This window comes from Lucilia cuprina, chromosome 2, assembly GCF_022045245.1.
Source record: "Lucilia cuprina isolate Lc7/37 chromosome 2, ASM2204524v1, whole genome shotgun sequence".
Classification (NCBI taxonomy): domain Eukaryota; kingdom Metazoa; phylum Arthropoda; class Insecta; order Diptera; family Calliphoridae; genus Lucilia; species Lucilia cuprina.
Window position 1 is genome coordinate 14,131,286 of NC_060950.1, and position 18,591 is coordinate 14,149,876.

Consider the following 18,591-nt stretch of genomic DNA (forward strand, 5'->3'; position numbering starts at 1 on the left):
CTAGACGAGATAGAGCAAAAACAATGAAAATCTGTGATCACTTATATTTCCTACCAAAAATCGATTTTTTGAGTGAATACATAAAAGTGCGTTTTTCTTGGAAACCAGACGAGATAAAGTAAAATCAATGAAAATCTGTGATCACTTGTATTTCCCATTGAAAATCAATTTTTTGAGTAAAAATTTGAAGGTGCGTTTTTCTTGGAAACTAGACGAGTTACAGAAAAAACAATGAAAGTCTGTGATCACTTGTATTTCCTACCAAAAATCGATTTTTAGTGAAATTATAAAAGCGCGTTTTTCTTGAAAACTAGAAGATATAGAGTAAAGCCAATGAAAATCTGTGATCTCTTGTATATTTTTGAAAATGGATGGTTAGGAGCAATTTCGCCTCCATTGTCTAGGATATTGAGCTCGATTTATATGGAAAACTAATTAACATTTGGACTTTCGGACTTTCGATGGAATTTGATTTCATAGAAAGAATGATAACTTATTCTGGATCTTCTAGATCTGAAGTAACATTAATTTACCTAAACCGAATTAGATTTCCCCTTAACATTGATTTAAAGGGCAACTCTTTTATGCACTCGCTTATTAATAAAAAAATGCAAAGCTTTTTAATAACTACAGGTGTTTTCTACAAATGGAATAAAAGCTCAACACACTGAAATGCTCATTTTTACAGAGAGTAAAAAAGAAATATAATACCGTGGTGAATTTTGAATACTTGAGAGAGTAAAACCAGTTACATAAATACACAAAACAAAAAAACATTTAAGTAAAACAACTTGTACGAGTCGAATTATTTACAAAAACAAACACATGATTTACATCAACAGACAACAACAGAGAACAGCAGCATTTCAATAGGAAATCGAGGGAATGTTGAGGAAATAAAAAGGCAAGAGCATCAGGAGGTGGATGTGTGTGTGTAGAAGAAAAAGAAAACAATTGGAAAACAACTTTAGAATAGAGAAAAGCTAAAGTTGCTTTTGTTGCTGCTGCTGCTTCTGCCTCCAACAATAATAATGTTGTGATATAATTCTATCAGTACGTGGTGGAGTTTTAAGTGAAGCGGTTGAAATAACGGTTAAAAAAAACGGAATTTTTTGGAAAGTAAAAAAAAATTAATTTCTTAAAAAATTAAAAGCAAATTTAATGCGTTGGTGTTGGTAAACAGATTTTCTTTAACACAAAGAAATAACAAAAATAAATTTCAATTCAAAGATACTAATTGTTGAATGAAAAAGAAAAATTTATAAAAAAAATTAAATAAATAAAAACCAACAAGTTTTGTTGAATGTTTTAAATAAAAAAAATAATTGAATAACATTTAGAGTGAATGTGGGTGTGTGTGTGAACGTAGAAGACAAGTGTTGAAAATATTTATATAATTTTATTTTATTAAGTAAATATTAACAATAACAGTGCGCATTTAAAAAAAAAAATATAGAAAAAAGGAGAAAAAATAAAAAATATAGAAAATCACAATAGAAAGTGAGGGTGTGTATGTACAAATAGAGCTGGTAAATAATATTTGTGTATAGAAGATGATGGGCTGAACCTGAAACTTAAAAAAAACAACAACAAACACTTATACTAATACAAATAATAGAAAAAAATACAAACACACATATATACACTCTAATAAAGATTATAAAATACGCATCAATATATCGTAGTATAAGTATGTATGTATGTGTTTAGTTATGTGTATAAAAGGAAAGTGAATGTGTTGTATGTATAGTTTCCAGATTTTTATGTTTTCCTTCTTGTGTGTTTTATAAATATTTAAAGACCTTGAATATTTTTGAAAAAAAAAAACATAACAAATTTAAGTTAAAAGCAAAAAAAAATGGAATAATTTATAAACAAAATAATCTTGTTAAAATTATTTAAATTAAAAATTTATAATATAAAGTGTTAAAAGTTTAAATACAATATAAGAAAAGAAAATCCTGTAATTACGTAAAAAAGGTAAATATTTGCAAAAAATATATAGATATTTGTGTGTGTGTGTATGTATATGTAACATAAAATTGACATTTTTTAAATTTTTTTTTTATATATATTTACAATTTTAATGTCAACAATTTTACAAATTACACAAGTCCAGTAGAATTTTGCGACGTCAATAATTTATTCGTAGAATTAGAAAATTATGTAGGTGTGAATGTTTTTGTTGTTGTTATTTTAGATGGTTTAGGCAGCATTCCCCAAGCTATTTAACTTGGACACTTTTATATTTTGTGGGATTTTTTTGATATGATTATAAATTTATTTTGAATTTGAACTTTTAAGGTTTTCTCATAAAATTTGTTAGTTTACCGCAGGTTTAGTTATAATAAATCATAAATACACCCTACACCAGCCGCAGATATAGCTCGTGCGTTTGGGGGGATATTTAGTTTTCTTACGTGTTTTCTTTTTCCCTCATTTTTTATATTTTGTATGAAAAATTTTAGGTTTTGGAGGAGGAGGGTTAATTTCCCTTTCCTCCCCCGCCATGAATCCCTGCCATGCCCTACACCTTAAACTGGTTTCAGTAATTATTAAAATTATATTAATTTGACATTGATAATTGTTACACAACATAAATTTAATGTTGTATAACATAGTTGTGTAGTGGCTTAGCATTAGGGTCGGACAGTGCCGCACTACCTATTTAACATAACATTTAGGGTTACTCCAAGCCACCAACTGTACAGGTGATTAACTATTTTAACATTTGCCTGTCCTACGATTAAGTCAATCGTCACCTTATACATTACAAAGAGACAGCAAAAGGCTTAAGTATGATTTTCAAGTAACCGATCTCTCACTTACTATGGGCACACTAAAGTGACGATTGTATTCTTTCTCGTTTACAAAGTGGACATCTCTGACGAAATAGAACCAACCAGGTGATTAGACGTAAATGGAAAGCCATTGTATTTATACCCTACACCACTTTAGTATGGAGGGTATATTGGATTTGTGCTGATGTTTGTAACGCACAATAATATTGGTCCTATAGCCTCCGTTAAGTTTACCAATCGGCTCAGAATCATTTTCTGAGTTTGTTCGTCCGTCTGTCTGTCCGCTTGTCCCCCTGTCCGTCCGTCCATATAAACTTTGTAATGAAACTACAGAACGCAATTATGAAAATGGTTAAGAGCGGCCCATTATTTCACTTAGCCTCCATATAACTGAACCCCCGAGTATGACTTTTAAGTTTATAATTATGTTTACTATACTCGTACCTCGACAAAAAGCTGCAAAGTACTATACTAACCTTGATGGCCCTCATGAACCTTTATTATTATAGGTTCCTATAAAAATCCTCTTAAAATTAGACTTAAATGTTCACAATTTTATTCAGCAATAATGGACTAAGACACGCCTGTCTGTCTTACCATGTTACTTGGTTAACGTGGTGGTTCTTCGCGAACCGAAGAAACACCATTTTGACCGGATCACTCCACTCGTTACATGTAGTTTAACACTATTAGATCCAGCCTTTAACTGTGAGAAATCTGAGGATATCGTTAAGCTTAGACCCAGATATCTCATCAAGGTTAGATATAAAGTAACTGCCAAGAAAGCCGTTTCTCTTTACGGCCACATCAGGACAATTTACAGAGAAGATGGAAAATCTTTTCGTCTATCAGCCTCGATATGTCCTGCCTACTTCGGGTCTTGTGCGTTTCTAATTGAAGGTGGGTCCGCAAAAATTTGTCTATTTAATTACATCTTTTTACAGCCTTTTGAAAAAAGAATCTGAGAATAATGCTCTTGATAAAACCTAGCTGATTTGCTACTAAAACAGCGTTGGAAATACCAAGAGCAGATGACGTTCTGGCAAGCTCATCTGCGTGTTCATTACCACAGTAGTCTCTATGCGGATTGACCCAAACATGCGACACAGCCATCACAGATCCTTCTTACACTGTCTAACTAATAGAGAAGTGACAGTATAAGATTTTAGTGAAAGAAGTGCCGCTTAACAATCGCCAAAGATTACTATGTTGACGCCAATATGGAGGTCATATAGTACTCTACTGTCAAATATTTAAGCTTGATAGACATACTAGAATTGTTAAAAAGATGATGAGATGTACTTATTCCAGCTTCTTCTGCCATCTAAAAAAAGTCTGATCATGTTAATATTGTAAGTAAACTACAGGTCGAGAAAAATAGAGGGAAAAAAGATATGTACAAGCATAAAACTTATTTATCGTTTCATTAATGGAACTAGCCTCAAACAACCGTTGTTTCCGATAATTTTGTTAAATGTTTTCTCCGAAAAAATTGGGGGACTCTGTTATGTTTCTCAAATATAATAATTCATGACATTCTTTATACAGGAAGGTCCTTTTAATGCCCCTAAAATCAAGGCCGCTAATTTATTATCCAAATATTTCAATACATGTTAATGTTGTTAGAGTAAAGATTTCGAATTTTAGCTCAAATGGTTTCTAAGATAAACGATTTCTAACTCCAGTAGTTTCCCACAAAAACCAATATTTGTATTAAATGCCTATGGAAGATGCCACACCCACTATTGCTGGTGCGCCCATTTTTTTAACGAAATATTATGTCGATCCTAATGTCCCATCTGATATATATTCTCAGATATACTAATTTAAGATTTTCCAATATGGAAGCTGCCACGCCCCCTGTAGCTTGGCTAAACATTTTATCAAAATGTGTATATATGGGTGTCAAAGTTGTTGCAAAATTTTATACCTCTTGCAGTTCCTCCGTAATGCAACTTATAACACTTAATTTGTAAGTGGGCGTGGCAAGTCGCCTACATGAAACAAAACAAAAAGGAGACAAATATTTGAGAAATGGCTTTAGATTACATAACTATGTTAAAAGTACTCGTTACAAGTTTTTTGTTAAAATCAGGCCTTATTTGACTCTAGCCCTATACCAAACTGACCTCAGAAGGTGATTTTTAATGCGCCTGATTGCATCTATATTGATCGAAGGAGGAGAGTTTCATACAGACAGGCGACATTACAAAAGCGATAAAGGCGACATAGCAAAAGCGCGTGACTGAGGAAGGCTAAGCATTAAAAATTAGTTCGTGTCGAGTGTATGTGATACAGAATGGATGAATTGATATGTGGACCTCACCAAACCGTATAAATATAATGAATTTTCCTCTTAATTAAAACGTCATATAACTGAGAGTTGTATTGTGTTCATTGCTGATTGAATGTTCCTTCTTTGTTCTTGTTCATAGTTTATTCTGTCCATGCCAATCTTTCCACAGTGTGTTCGGTTATATGTTGGATCTTTTCTTCGGTATAAAAATTTATTGAACAAATTTTATATAAAAAATTGTCTAATAAACCTTGGATAAAATGTTATGAATATGGTCCTACGTCTTTTGGTGATATTTCCAAATTAACAAAGACCATCCCATCTGCATGGTTGTAAACGGAATATTTCTCTAATAAAATACTAAGGAATCATTTAATTTCTTTTCGTTTTTGTTCTCTTTTATGAATTAGTCCTTTTTAATTTATTGCTTTACATTTAAGGTAAATTTAACTTAATACCCCAGCCCCTTAAATTAAATAATTTGTAATATTTTCTCAGGAGTAAAATTCAATTATAATGTCTTTATTTTGAATGAAATACGAGGGTTGACAATTTTAGCTAAACATCTCACAGGACAGCCATTAACTTTTCAATTGAAACAATGTTAATGGTTCAAAATCTTAATATTGCCAATAATTTAAGAAATAAGCTCATGATTATAGATCATCCAATTCCAATTCAATCCATCCTCGTTTATACCACCTTAACATTGTAATATTTCCGTCTTAACATTATAAATATTAGCATAATCTTACAACATCCGGTTGAGTATAGAGAGAAAGCAAAACGGAAACACAAAAAACAAACACACTAACACACACTTATTTCATATTTACACAGTAAAATTGTAAACACGGAAAGCTTTTACATCATCGTTGTTTGATATTAGATAGTGAAAAGAAAAACCCAAATACCTAAATACCACCGATTTTATTTTTCACTTTATTAAACTTTGCTTAAGTAAGACCACAAAAATTCTATTATCCATGTATTTGAGACCGACATAAATATATATAGTTTAAACAGAGCACAGGTGTTTTCCGTTTGAAAGCAGTTGCCCAATATTAAACATTTTCTGTTATTTATTTGTGTTTAATAAAATATCCTTAAAAAATTATACGCAAATAATGCTTTTAACTAAATTTTTAAGTTCTTAATTTTATTCTTCGAGTTTTTTCATTAAATTTTATTCTATAAGGCCACGACAAATTGGCTTTTATCGTATAGGACAATAATTGTATTTTAAACTTTTTTTTATAAGTTTTAAATTTTTTTCCTCATTTTATTTTAAGCACAACTTTTTTTCCTTTTTCAAACAGTCAGTCATGTTTTCAGTCATAAATTTTTTCATCTGTAAATCATAAAGATGGTTCGTTTAATTTTAAGAAGTTTATATAAAAGAAAATTTTGTATGTATAGCAGCAGTTAAAGTGGGCCCATTTAAAATAGAATTACAAAAAAAATTTAAATTAATTTCTAAACTTAAGTATAGAGTCCATTCCGTGAATATAGTCTAGCCTATAGTCTAGTCAATAGTCCAGTCTAAAGTCTAGTCAATAGTCCAGTCTAAAGTCTAGTCTATAGTCTTGTCTATAGTCCAGTCTAAAGTCTAGTCTATAGTCTTGTCTATAGTCTAGTCTATAGTCTAGTCTATAGTCTAGTCTATAGTCTAGTCTATAGTCTAGTCTATAGTCTAGTCTATAGTCTAGTCTATAGTCTAGTCTATAGTCTAGTCTATAGTCTAGTCTATAGTCTAGTCTATAGTCTAGTCTATAGTCTAGTCTATAGTCTAGTCTATAGTCTAGTCTATAGTCTAGTCTATAGTCTAGTCTATAGTCTAGTCTATAGTCTAGTCTATAGTCTAGTCTATAGTCTAGTCTATAGTCTAGTCTATAGTCTAGTCTATAGTCTAGTCTATAGTCTAGTCTATAGTCTAGTCTATAGTCTAGTCTATAGTCTAGTCTATAGTCTAGTCTATAGTCTAGTCTATAGTCTAGTCTATAGTCTATAGTCCAGTCTATAGTTTAGTCTATAATTTAGTCTATAGTATATTCAATACTATAGCCTATGGATAAAAAAACATTTTTTATCCATTTTCATCCCACAGTCCTTAATATCCTTTTGTGTGTACTCGTGTATATGTTTACGTATCATAAATAAATGTGTCTTTGTGTTTTAGTTTCATTACTAATTGAGTTTAATAAGAGTTGAAATTTTTATGGTTGTTCAGCAAAAAAAAAGAAGAAAATAAAAATAAATTAAAAGGCTATAACAATTCTGTTATATCTATTCTAGCACAAGCACTGCAGCTGTCTTTAACAGTTTGAGTTTGTCTATGTTTATGTATCTATACATATACATATTTTTGACATTTTATTAGAAATCTTATATCATCATATTTTTTCCTTTTTTACTTGTAAAATTTTATAGTTCAAGATTTATAAAAGAATTTAACTTTTTTATTAATCATACGCTCTGCGGTTTTCGGTAAACATTAAATATTAATCATACGTCATTATATTAATAAGGAAATTTCGTGAAATGTTTTTTGAGTATAATAGAATATAACTTTATTTATTTTTAAGTTAAACGAAGGTTTTCATAGTTAGAATTAACAGACTTATTTTCGATATTTTTCAAAATGCCAGCTACATAGACACTAAACTATACCATTACTTTTAACACTTCAGGAACAAACACAACTTTACAAACTGATTAAGATACAAAATATTTTTCCTAAACTTATAGATCAACAAAAAAGCCATCTAGCTAAATACAAATGAACGCAATTAACTGTAAATTAGTAAGAGGCTTCATCACTAAAACAACCAGCCAACCAACCAACAAATATCAAATGTTTAATTTTGTTTTCCAAACCTTTACCCACACACATACAAGCCCTATACTATAGTAAAATTACCACTCATAACCATAAACCACCCCTTTCGTAGAAGAATGAAAAACAATGTTCAGCCTCTTTTGCTTATTTTCCAGCGTAAGAGGGTCATCCTTGTTGTTAATTTAAATGGAAAAGTATGTTTTTTAAGTTTTTTTTTTAGCTGAATAAAAAAACACAACTTTGTAATATTTTTGCTAATAATTATTAATTAAATACACATTTCACAATGTTCGCCAAACAGTAGTTGTAGGCCAAGTATAATATTACAAAGATTATTAAAAGGAATTACTTTAATTTGTTTTAATTTTCAAATTATCAGGAATAAAAATGTTTATGAAAAGAAATTTTGCTACAGACTTAAGATGATTAGTTTTTAGAAAATCGTTTGATTAATAAAAAAAACTTTAGCAGAAATGAATATAGATATTATACAGTTGATGTTATATTCAAAAGTAACTTAAAAGAAAATTATTTTAAAATATTAAAAACACGGAATATTAAATATTAAATACACAAAGTAAAATAGAAAGGATGAACGATACATTTGAACTAAAACTGAACTAGAACTGAACTAGAACTGAACTAGAACTGAACTAGAACTGAACTAGAACTGAACTAGAACTGAACTAGAACTGAACTAGAACTGAACTAGAACTGAACTAGAACTGAACTAGAACTGAACTAGAACTGAACTAGAACTGAACTAGAACTGAACTAGAACTGAACTAGAACTGAACTAGAACTGAACTAGAACTGAACTAGAACTGAACTAGAACTGAACTAGAACTGAACTAGAACTGAACCAGAACTGAACTAGAACTGAACTAGAACTGAACTAGAACTGAACTAGAACTGAACTAGAACTGAACTAGAACTGAACTAGAACTGAACTAGAACTGAACTAGAACTGAACTAGAACTGAACTAGAACTGAACTAGAACTGAACTAGAACTGAACTAGAACTGAACTAGAACTGAACTAAAACTCAACTAGAACTGAACTAGAACTGAAATAGAACTGAACTAGAACTGAACTAGAACTGAACTAGAACTGAACTAGAACTAGAACTGAACTAGAACTGAACTAGAACTGAACTAGAACTGAACTAGAACTGAACTAGAACTGAACTAGAACTGAACTAGAACTGAACTAGAACTGAACTAGAACTGAACTAGAACTGAACTAGAACTGAACTAGAACTGAACTAGACTGAACTAGAACTGAACTAGAACTGAACTAGAACTGAACTAGAACTGAACTAGAACTGAACTAGAACTGAACTAGAACTGAACTAGAACTGAACTAGAACTGAACTAGAACTGAACTAGAACTGAACTAGAACTGAACTAGAACTGAACTAGAACTGAACTAGAACTGAACTAGAACTGAACTAGAACTGAACTAGAACTGAACTAGAACTGAACTAGAACTGAACTAGAACTGAACTAGAACTGAACTAGAACTGAACTAGAACTGAACTAGAACTGAACTAGAACTGAACTAGAACTGAACTAGAACTGAACTAGAACTGAACTAGAACTGAACTAGAACTGAACTAGAACTGAACTAGAACTGAACTAGAACTGAACTAGAACTGAACTAGAACTGAACTAGAACTGAACTAAACTGAACTAGAACTGAACTAGAACTGAACTAGAACTGAACTAGAACTGAACTAGAACTGAACTAGAACTGAACTAGAACTGAACTAGAACTGAACTAGAACTGAACTAGAACTGAACTAGAACTGAACTAGAACTGAACTAGAACTGAACTGAACTAGAACTGAACTAGAACTGAACTAGAACTGAACTAGAACTGAACTAGAACTGAACTAGAACTGAACTAGAACTGAACTAGAACTGAACTAGAACTGAACTAGAACTGAACTAGAACTGAACTAGAACTGAACTAGAACTGAACTAGAACTGAACTAGAACTGAACTAGAACTGAACTAGAACTGAACTAGAACTGAACTAGAACTGAACTAGAACTGAACTAGAACTGAACTAGAACTGAACTAGAACTGAACTAGAACTGAACTAGAACTGAACTAGAACTGAACTAGAACTGAACTAGAACTGAACTAGAACTGAACTAGAACTGAACTAGAACTGAACTAGAACTGAACTAGAACTGAACTAGAACTGAACTAGAACTGAACTAGAACTGAACTAGAACTGAACTAGAACTGAACTAGAACTGAACTAGAACTGAACTAGAACTGAACTAGAACTGAACTAGAACTGAACTAGAACTGAACTAGAACTGAACTAGAACTGAACTAGAACTGAACTAGAACTGAACTAGAACTGAACTAGAACTGAACTAGAACTGAACTAGAACTGAACTAGAACTGAACTAGAACTGAACTAGAACTGAACTAGAACTGAACTAGAACTGAACTAGAACTGAACTAGAACTGAACTAGAACTGAACTAGAACTGAACTAGAACTGAACTAGAACTGAACTAGAACTGAACTAGAACTGAACTAGAACTGAACTAGAACTGAACTAGAACTGAACTAGAACTGAACTAGAACTGAACTAGAACTGAACTAGAACTGAACTAGAACTGAACTAGAACTGAACTAGAACTGAACTAGAACTGAACTAGAACTGAACTAGAACTGAACTAGAACTGAACTAGAACTGAACTAGAACTGAACTAGAACTGAACTAGAACTGAACTAGAACTGAACTAGAACTGAACTAGAACTGAACTAGAACTGAACTAGAACTGAACTAGAACTGAACTAGAACTGAACTAGAACTAAACTAGAACTGAACTAGAACTGAACTAGAACTGAACTAGAACTGAACTAGAACTGAACTAGAACTGAACTAGAACTGAACTAGAACTGAACTAGAACTGAACTAGAACTGAACTAGAACTGAACTAGAACTGAACTAGAACTGAACTAGAACTGAACTAGTACTAAACTAGAACTGAACTAGAACTGAACTAGAAACTGAACTAGAACTGAACTAGAACTAAGCTAGAACTAAACTAGAACTGAACTAGAAGAACTGAACTAGAACTGAACTAGAACTGAACTAGAACTGAACTAGAACTGAACTAGAACTGAACTAGAACTGAACTAGAACTGAACTAGAACTGAACTAGAACTGAACTAGAACTGAACTAGAACTGAACTAGAACTGAACTAGAACTGAACTGAACTAGAACTGAACTAGAACTGAACTAGAACTGAACTAGAACTGAACTAGAACTGAACTAGAACTGAACTAGAACTGAACTAGAACTGAACTAGAACTGAACTAGAACTGAACTGAACTAGAACTGAACTAGAACTGAACTAGAACTGAACTAGAACTGAACTAGAACTGAACTAGAACTGAACTAGAACTGAACTAGAACTGAACTAGAACTGAACTAGAACTGAACTAGAACTGAACTAGAACTGAACTAGAACTGAACTAGAACTGAACTAGAACTGAACTAGAACTGAACTAGAACTGAACTAGAACTGAACTAGAACTGAACTAGAACTGAACTAGAACTGAACTAGAACTGAACTAGAACTGAACTAGAACTGAACTAGAACTGAACTAGAACTGAACTAGAACTGAACTAGAACTGAACTAGAACTGAACTAGAACTGAACTAGAACTGAACTAGAACTGAACTAGAACTGAACTAGAACTGAACTAGAACTGAACTAGAACTGAACTAGAACTGAACTAGAACTGAACTAGAACTGAACTAGAACTGAACTAGAACTGAACTAGAACTGAACTAGAACTGAACTAGAACTGAACTAGAACTGAACTAGAACTGAACTAGAACTGAACTAGAACTGAACTAGAACTGAACTAGAACTGAACTAGAACTGAACTAGAACTGAACTAGAACTGAACTAGAACTGAACTAGAACTGAACTAGAACTGAACTAGAACTGAACTAGAACTGAACTAGAACTGAACTAGAACTGAACTAGAACTGAACTAGAACTGAACTAGAACTGAACTAGAACTGAACTAGAACTGAACTAGAACTGAACTAGAACTGAACTAGAACTGAACTAGAACTGAACTAGAACTGAACTAGAACTGAACTAGAACTGAACTAGAACTGAACTAGAAACTGAACTAGAACTGAACTAGAACTGAACTAGAACTGAACTAGAACTGAACTAGAACTGAACTAGAACTGAACTAGAACTGAACTAGAACTGAACTAGAACTGAACTAGAACTGAACTAGAACTGAACTAGAACTGAACTAGAACTGAACTAGAACTGAACTAGAACTGAACTAGAACTGAACTAGAACTGAACTAGAACTGAACTAGAACTGAACTAGAACTGAACTAGAACTGAACTAGAACTGAACTAGAACTGAACTAGAACTGAACTAGAACTGAACTAGAACTGAACTAGAACTGAACTAGAACTAAACTAGAACTGAACTAGAACTGAACTAGAACTGAACTAGAACTGAACTAGAACTGAACTAGAACTGAACTAGAACTGAACTAGAACTGAACTAGAACTGAACTAGAACTGAACTAGTACTAAACTAGAACTGAACTAGAACTGAACTAGAACTGAACTAGAACTAAGCTAGAACTAAACTAGAACTGAACTAGAACTGAACTAGAACTAAACTAGAACTGAACTAGAACTGAACTAGAACTGAACTAGAAGTGAACTAGAACTGAACTAGAACTGAACTAGAACTGAACTAGAACTAGAACTAGAACTGAACTAGAACTGAACTAGAACTGAACTAGAACTGAACTAGAACTGAACTAGAACTGAACTACAACTGAACTACAACTGAACTACAACTGAACTAGAACTGAACTAGAACTGAACTACAACTGAACTACAACTGAACTACAACTGAACTACAACTGAACTACAACTGAACTACAACTGAACTACAACTGAACTACAACTGAACTACAACTGAACTACAACTGAACTACAACTGAACTACAACTGAACTACAACTGAACTACAACTGAACTAGAACTGAACTAGAACTGAACTAGAACTGAACTAGAACTGAACTAGAACTGCACTAGAACTGAACTAGAACTGAACTAGAACTGAACTAGAACTGAACTAGAACTGAACTGGAACTGAACTAGAACTGAACTAGAACTGAACTAGAACTGAACTAGAACTGAACTAGAACTGAACTAGAACTGAACTAGAACTGAACTAGAACTGAACTAGAACTGAACTAGAACTGAACTAGAACTGAACTAGAACTGAACTAGAACTGAACTAGAACTGAACTAGAACTGAACTATAACTGAACTACAACTGAACTACAACTGAACTACAACTGAACTACAACTGAACTACAACTGAACTACAACTGAACTACAACTGAACTACAACTGAACTACAACTGAACTACAACTGAACTAGAACTGAACTAGAACTGAACTAGAACTGAACTAGAACTGAACTAGAACTGAACTAGAACTGAACTAGAACTGAACTAGAACTGAACTAGAACTGAACTATAACTGAACTACAACTGAACTACAACTGAACTAGAACTGAACTACAACTGAACTAGAACTTTAATTGATGTTAAGTAAAGAATTTAGTGATCCTATGACAACAACTTTCTAGTTTATGTCCCGAAGTTATGCATTGTTCATCTATTGAGTTCACCTTTAATCTTTGTGAAAAATAGCATTTTCTTTATAACCTGTCCTATATATTTATTGAAATAAATATTATAAAATAAAAAAGTTTTCGCCTTAAAGAAAACCTAAATGCGGTAGTTTTTAACATAGAAAATACCAACATCTTTACATAACACTAATGATAATGCTTATTCACACATGGCACAAAATGTCCTTTTCAAAATAGTTTTAAATCTTGGGGCAGCATTTGCTCTAAAACAACTTTTAAAGTTATTCAGTACAGAATTATGAAAATTAATTTTAAACTATAAAAGAAAATGAGAAACACAATCTAAATATGTTTTAAGTAATGCCTTCAGTTTGTTCTATATGCCCTTATTAAATCCTTAAAACATATATTTTTTTCTTTGCTTTAGCCTCTTGGCTAAACAAGGACGTGTTGTAGCGTAAAACAAATTGGGGAAGCGAACAAAAAAAATATGAAAAAAAATTACAATAAGTTTCTTTTCATTTAATTTATTTCTAGTGGTCGGAGTGGTTTTTTATCAATATCATTTAATCTTTCAACGCCTGGACTATTTTTGTTCCTAATTCTCATTTTGTTTTTCCATTTTAAATTATAGTCATATTTTTTTTTTGTTCCATTATAGAATGCAAATATTTCTTTATATTCTTAAGACTACAAATTATATAAAGCTGCTGTGGAGCAGTTGTGGCAAGTTAATTAAAGTCTTGTAAGGTTGATGGTTGTTATGTGTGTAGCTTCAATTTCTCTTCTTATTTTTGCAGTTATTTTGCCGGTTAACTTCTTTTTTCTTTTTGTTGTGTCTCAAGTGAGTGAGTGTGTGTTAGAAATGTAATTTCTATTCACACCTTAGGCCATAAAAACAAAAAAAATGTATATATAACCAGCAGTTCTAGATGCGGTTGATTATGACGATGATGATGGCAATAATACTACAGAGTCCCCTGATTATACTTTACGGTTTAAGGTTTGTTTCGGGCAAGAGTTATAATGAATTCCACAAAGAGAGAAATCATGTAAAACAACATTATAATCGTTTTTTTTTTTCAAGACGAGAGTAACGAGTATTTTGCAACATATTTTAGCTTAATTTAAACAAGAAACATCCACTAGGACTCCTTAAATGGCCCTTAATGATGTACGTATGCTAAATAATAAAGGAAACAAATTATGCCGAAACGTTGGCAGAACAAGAAAAAAAAATTGTTGAAAATGTTAAAGAGATTTTATATAAGTAGGAGATGAATTTTAATGAAAAAGCCTCTTTCAAATGGGTTGACAAAATTGTTTGTCAGATATCAAAAGCATTAAACTTTAAAGTTAAATTTAGCATAATTTCTTTATCTAACTTAATTGTTTAAAGTTTTTAAACTTTTAAGAGAAAAGGCAATTTAAAGGCTTAAATTAAACGGCATTAGATCATCTAAGTTTGAAAATGAATTTGGAAAATAAAATTTCTGGCAAGTAATAGTTTTAAGAAGATTTTTAAAGGAAACTTGGATGCTTTCAAAACTTGTAAGTTTAAATAACAGATAAATAGGAACTGTAGCCAAAAAAAAAATCCAGCAAAATAAGAACCAAAAAAGCGAAAAAGAAGTAGAATTGACTCCATGGAAGTACTGAGAAAACCCGAAGAGGTTATGATTTTAACACAGGCTTGTGATAGGAGGGATGTTCTTTTTATTTGATTCCAAATTCACTACATCTGAAGTCATTCTCAGGACCTAAAACATAGATAGATCGACAGATAGATAGATAGATAGATAGATAGATAGATAGATAGATAGATAGATAGATAGATAGATAGATAGATAGATAGATAGATAGATAGATAGATAGATAGATAGATAGATAGAGATAGATAGATAGATAGATAGATAGATATAGATAGATAGATAGATTAGATAGATAGATAGATAGATAGATAGATAGATAGATAGATAGATAGATAGATAGATAGATAGATAGATAGATAGATAGATAGATAGATAGATAGATAGATAGATAGATAGATAGATAGATAGATAGATAGATAGATAGATAGATAGATAGATAGATAGATAGATAGATAGATAGATAGATAGATAGATAGATAGATAGATAGATAGATAGATAGATAGATAGATAGATAGATAGATAGATAGATAGATAGATAGATAGATAGATAGATAGATAGATAGATAGATAGATAGATAGATAGATAGATAGATAGATAGATAGATAGATAGATAGATAGATAGATAGATAGATAGATAGATAGATAGATAGATAGATAGATAGATAGATAGATAGATAGATAGATAGATAGATAGATAGATAGATAGATAGATAGATAGATAGATAGATAGATAGATAGATAGATAGATAGATAGATAGATAGATAGATAGATAGATAGATAGATAGATAGATAGATAGATAGATAGATAGATAGATAGATAGATAGATAGATAGATAGATAGATAGATAGATAGATAGATAGATAGATAGATAGATAGATAGATAGATAGATAGATAGATAGATAGATAGATAGATAGATAGATAGATAGATAGATAGATAGATAGATAGATAGATAGATAGATAGATAGATAGATAGATAGATAGATAGATAGATAGATAGATAGATAGATAGATAGATAGATAGATAGATAGATAGATAGATAGATAGATAGATAGATAGATAGATAGATAGATAGATAGATAGATAGATAGATAGATAGATAGATAGATAGATAGATAGATAGATAGATAGATAGATAGATAGATAGATAGATAGATAGATAGATAGATAGATAGATAGATAGATAGATAGATAGATAGATAGATAGATAGATAGATAGATAGATAGATAGATAGATAGATAGATAGATAGATAGATAGATAGATAGATAGATAGATAGATAGATAGATAGATAGATAGATAGATAGATAGATAGATAGATAGATAGATAGATAGATAGATAGATAGATAGATAGATAGATAGATAGATAGATAGAGATAGATAGATAGATAGATAGATAGATAGATAGATAGATAGATAGATAGATAGATAGATAGATAGATAGATAGATAGATAGATAGATAGATAGATAGATAGATAGATAGATAGATAGATAGATAGATAGATAGATAGATAGATAGATAGATAGATAGATAGATAGATAGATAGATAGATAGATAGATAGATAGATAGATAGATAGATAGATAGATAGATAGATAGTTAGTTAGTTAGTTAGTTAGTTAGTTAGTTAGTTAGTTAGTTAGTTAGTTAGTTAGTTAGTTAGTTAGTTAGTTAGTTAGTTAGTTAGTTAGTTAGTTAGTTAGTTAGTTAGTTAGTTAGTTAGTTAGTTAGTTAGTTAGTTAGTTAGTTTGTTAGTTAGTTAGTTAGTTAGTTAGTTAGTTAGTTAGTTAGTTAGTTAGTTAGTTAGTTAGTTAGTTAGTTAGTTAGTTAGTTAGTTAGTTAGTTAGTTAGTTAGTTAGTTAGTTAGTTAGTTAGTTAGTTAGTTAGTTAGATAGTTACTTAGTTAGTTAGTTAGTTAGTTAGTTAGTTAGTTAGTTAGTTGGTTAGTTAGTTAGTTAGTTGGTTAGTGAGATACTTAGTTAGTTAGTTACTTAGTTAGTTAGCTAGTTAGTTAGTTAGTTAGTTAGTTAGTTAGTTAGTTAGTTAGTTAGTTAGTTAGTTAGTTAGTTAGTTAGTTAGTAAGTTAGTTAGTTAAATAGTTAGTTAGTTAGTTAGTTAGTTAGTTAGTTAGTTAGTTAGTTAGTTAGTTAGCTAAGTTAGTTAGTTAGTTAGTTAGTTAGTTAGTTAGTTAGTTAGTCGATTTCCTTTCATGCCACAAATTTTAAAATTTTCCTTTTGGATTCAAACAAATACAACCATCCCCTTTTTGGTATTTTCCAGGTCGTACAACCCAAAATTATAAAGAGTTTACAAATAACGCCAGAACAATAATCATCTGATGAACCTAAAATCATAATTAAATACTAACAAAGCAAATTCTTTCGCAAAACAAGAACAACTACGTGCCACATACAAGTAAAAAATGTTCAAAAATGCTTTTTGCCATTAACAACAATAAATAAACTTAAATAAAATAAAATTTTCAAATAAACAACAAAAACTACAAAAGACACCAAAAATAAAATATAATTAAATTATAACCGTTGTTGAAAAAAAAATTTGTAGCAGCAACACTTAACTATACAGAAAACTGATCAACAACAACATAACATCATTTTGCTGGAAATATAACAATGAGATGAATCTGAAGGCAAAATGTTTTCACATTGAATAAGTGTGTGTATGTGTGTTTGTATAGATTTTTGAAATAATAAATTCTACGTATTTGAGGAAACTAAGGAAAAAGGAGTCGTGTTTTTTTCCATATTTCCAACAAGACTGATAATGTATACATATAAATGTACGTGTCTGGGTGCGTGTTTAATATGATTTGATTTAAAATTTAACATAGAAGGAAGAAAGGCGTATACGAAAGGTAAAAATAATGTAAAAACTTATTAAACAAGACATTCTAGATGATTTTATAACAGTAAATTTTATCTTAGGGTTTTGATATAACGAATGTTTAATATTCGTTTAAATTTATTTTCGTTTGCCTTTTAGAAACCAGTTAATAGTCTTGGTGTTTTATTGTATTCGATTTTCTCATAATTCTGTTAATTTGCATGGTTGGTTGGTTGTTAAGACACCAGCATTTGTAGCAAAAACAAAGAACGAATAAATTCAATTTGTTAAACATAAACTAGATAAATATGTATGTATGTGTGTGTACATGTTAAGCAAGGTACATATTTCAGTAACAACAAAGATATGAGAGAACTGGCAATCATTAACAAATGGTAAGGTCTATCTATCTATCTATCTATCTATCTATCTATCTATCTATCTATCTATCTATCTATCTATCTATCTA

General features: G+C 30.9%; 2 protein-coding genes across 2 annotated transcripts in view; both read left to right on the forward strand.

Moving 5' to 3' along the window:
• LOC111687664 (gustatory and pheromone receptor 33a) overlaps positions 1 to 14,080 on the forward strand; it is a 23,978-nt gene extending 9,898 nt beyond the window's left edge. Inside the window, exon 5 of the mRNA XM_046947728.1 lies at positions 14,047 to 14,080. Coding sequence (XP_046803684.1) covers positions 14,047 to 14,080 — 34 coding nt within the window. The remainder of the gene's footprint in view (positions 1 to 14,046) is intronic.
• LOC124418520 (putative mediator of RNA polymerase II transcription subunit 29) overlaps positions 1,907 to 18,591 on the forward strand; it is a 19,410-nt gene continuing 2,725 nt past the window's right edge. The window contains exon 1 of the mRNA XM_046945123.1: positions 1,907 to 1,979. The gene's annotated coding sequence lies outside the window, so the exon portion shown is untranslated. The remainder of the gene's footprint in view (positions 1,980 to 18,591) is intronic.